Source organism: Emiliania huxleyi, assembly GCF_000372725.1.
Source record: "Emiliania huxleyi CCMP1516 unplaced genomic scaffold EMIHUscaffold_445, whole genome shotgun sequence".
Classification (NCBI taxonomy): Eukaryota; Haptophyta; order Isochrysidales; family Noelaerhabdaceae; genus Emiliania; species Emiliania huxleyi.
In genome coordinates, this window is record NW_005198652.1 from 2,540 (window position 1) to 4,585 (window position 2,046).

At 61.1% G+C, this 2,046-nt stretch overlaps 1 protein-coding gene across 1 annotated transcript in view; it reads left to right on the forward strand.

Moving 5' to 3' along the window:
* EMIHUDRAFT_245059 (hypothetical protein) overlaps nt 1-1,331 on the forward strand; it is a gene marked incomplete at both ends in the record, with an annotated part of 3,754 nt that extends 2,423 nt beyond the window's left edge. The window contains 2 exons of the mRNA XM_005768849.1: nt 31-1,041; nt 1,119-1,331. Coding sequence (XP_005768906.1) covers nt 31-1,041; nt 1,119-1,331 — 1,224 coding nt within the window. The remainder of the gene's footprint in view (nt 1-30; nt 1,042-1,118) is intronic.
* Nucleotides 1,332-2,046: the final 715 nt, after the last annotated feature.

Consider the following 2,046-nt stretch of genomic DNA (forward strand, 5'->3'; position numbering starts at 1 on the left):
GTTTCTTTCCATTCGTGGCTTTCCGGACAGGATGCTGTCCGAGTGATGAAGGAACGGCTGCTAAATCTGTTGCCGGACACGAAGATCTTTCTCGACGTGGACGACTTGGCGTCCGGGCGAGGCGCAGCCGAGGTTGCTGCGTCGGAGATTCTCATCGTCTTTTTGTCGGACGGCTACCTCACGCGCCCCAACACCGTGCGCGAACTGCTTCGGGCGATGACTCTGCAAAAAATCATCATCACCGTCTACGATGAGCGCAGCGTCTACATGGACAAAGATGTGCTCGGAGCAGCGATCGACGCAGCTTGCCTGAACCTTTCGAGGTGGGCTCTCGACGGCGACTTGGCGGCCTGGGGCGCAGAGGTCCCGACCACGGCCGACATCTTTGCTGCACTGACAGCCCGGCCTCTGCTGTGGACTCGTGTTCCAGCTTTCATGAACGTCACTTTGCAGGCGTGCGTGACACCGCTGGTTCAGCCCAAGGCGCCCATCTTGCAATCTGTCCCGTCTTGGGCGCAGAAGGGGCTTGGTCGCGCAGACGGGAAAGCGAGTCTCTCCCCGGAGGTGCTCGAGCGCGCAATCGAGATGATGCAGATTGCTGCTGAGCCTGGCGAGGCGGCTTCGATGAGCCTGTACACGCGAGCCGGCATTGGCTTCACCTGGCAGAGGCTCCGCGCTGGAGAGAGGTTTCGACTCTACGCCAGCCCACACAACCCCGGCGCGCTCGAGCTCACCCAGGAGCTGTCTTGCCTGCTGCGGCACCTCGACATAGAGCTCGAAGTGACGACCTCCGTCGCCGACCTCACGGCCTGCAGCCACATGCTGCTGTACCTCGACAAGCGCACCTGGACGGAGAATGACCAGCGGATAGCTGCGCTCTCGAGCGACGTGAAGGCCGCCCTGGCCAAGCGCGTCCACCTGCTTCTGGTTCACGAGAGCGAGCCGTTTGAGTACATGGAGGGCAGCCACGCCGGCGTCAAGTTCGACGACCTCTTCGACTGCGTGGATGGCGCGACCCCCATCGAGCTGCTTCAGCGAAAGGTGAGTCCCCGCGCTCGCTGCATCAATCGGCGCGTAGCACAGTGCCGTCGACTCACCTCCACCTCTGTCTCGCTCAGGTCTACTCGGAGGTTGCGGTGCCGCTCAAAGAAGGCATCTATCGGCCCGCAAGCCTGCTGCTGCTCGCACGCGCTGTCGGCGACCAGACGCGGGCTTCGGCGCTGCGGCAGCTCACTTCTTCCTCCAAAGAGCTGCGCCTGCCCTCTACGACTTTTGCGGAGGGCAGAGCGAGTCTGATGAGCCGGAGCAAACATGACCGCTTGAGCCTGTAGGTAGAGCACACCACACGGAGCGACGGAGGAGGGCGCTCCCTCCTGTCTGAGGGTTGGTCCGGACCTGCCCGGCATTTGGGCACCACTTTGCCCACTCTGCAGTCGTTCGTTGGACGTTGCCAAGGCCTGCTAGCATCTTTGGTACGACTGTGAGCGCAGCCGCGTCGTTCTTTGTCGTCCTAGAGATAAAATGTACAATTGCAATTATGTAGTAGCTACGGCTTTAGTAGAGAGCCGTACTGCTCGCATGAACACGATGAATTGCCTTCAAAGTAACATAAAGAGACGAAGGCGCTCGCACTGCTCACACTCGAAACGCCGCGATCGCGGTGTCGGCAGCGTGACGAAGCGGAAGCCGCCCACAAAACACGCAAGCACACACACAGGCACATACACACAGGCGTCTCCATAGGTGTGCTATCAGCAGCCAGACCTGGCCCATCTCTCAAACGTCCAGCCTCCCCGGCGCAGCCTGCCCGGAGAAATCAACAGCGCCGCTCGTGGGCGGGGCCTCCCCACCCGTGTCCGACCCGCGCGCCTCGGCCAGTGCCTCGGCGGAGAAGCTTCCCTAGCGGAGAACGTAACTACCTGCCACTTTTCTCCGGGGCCTCCAACGAAACCGAGTATTCCCCGGTCCCCTTTATGGTGTTGACCCTTCCCCCAATTTGGTGGTATCCAAATCATTGCGTTGGGTTCATAACGGCCCCCCTTCACC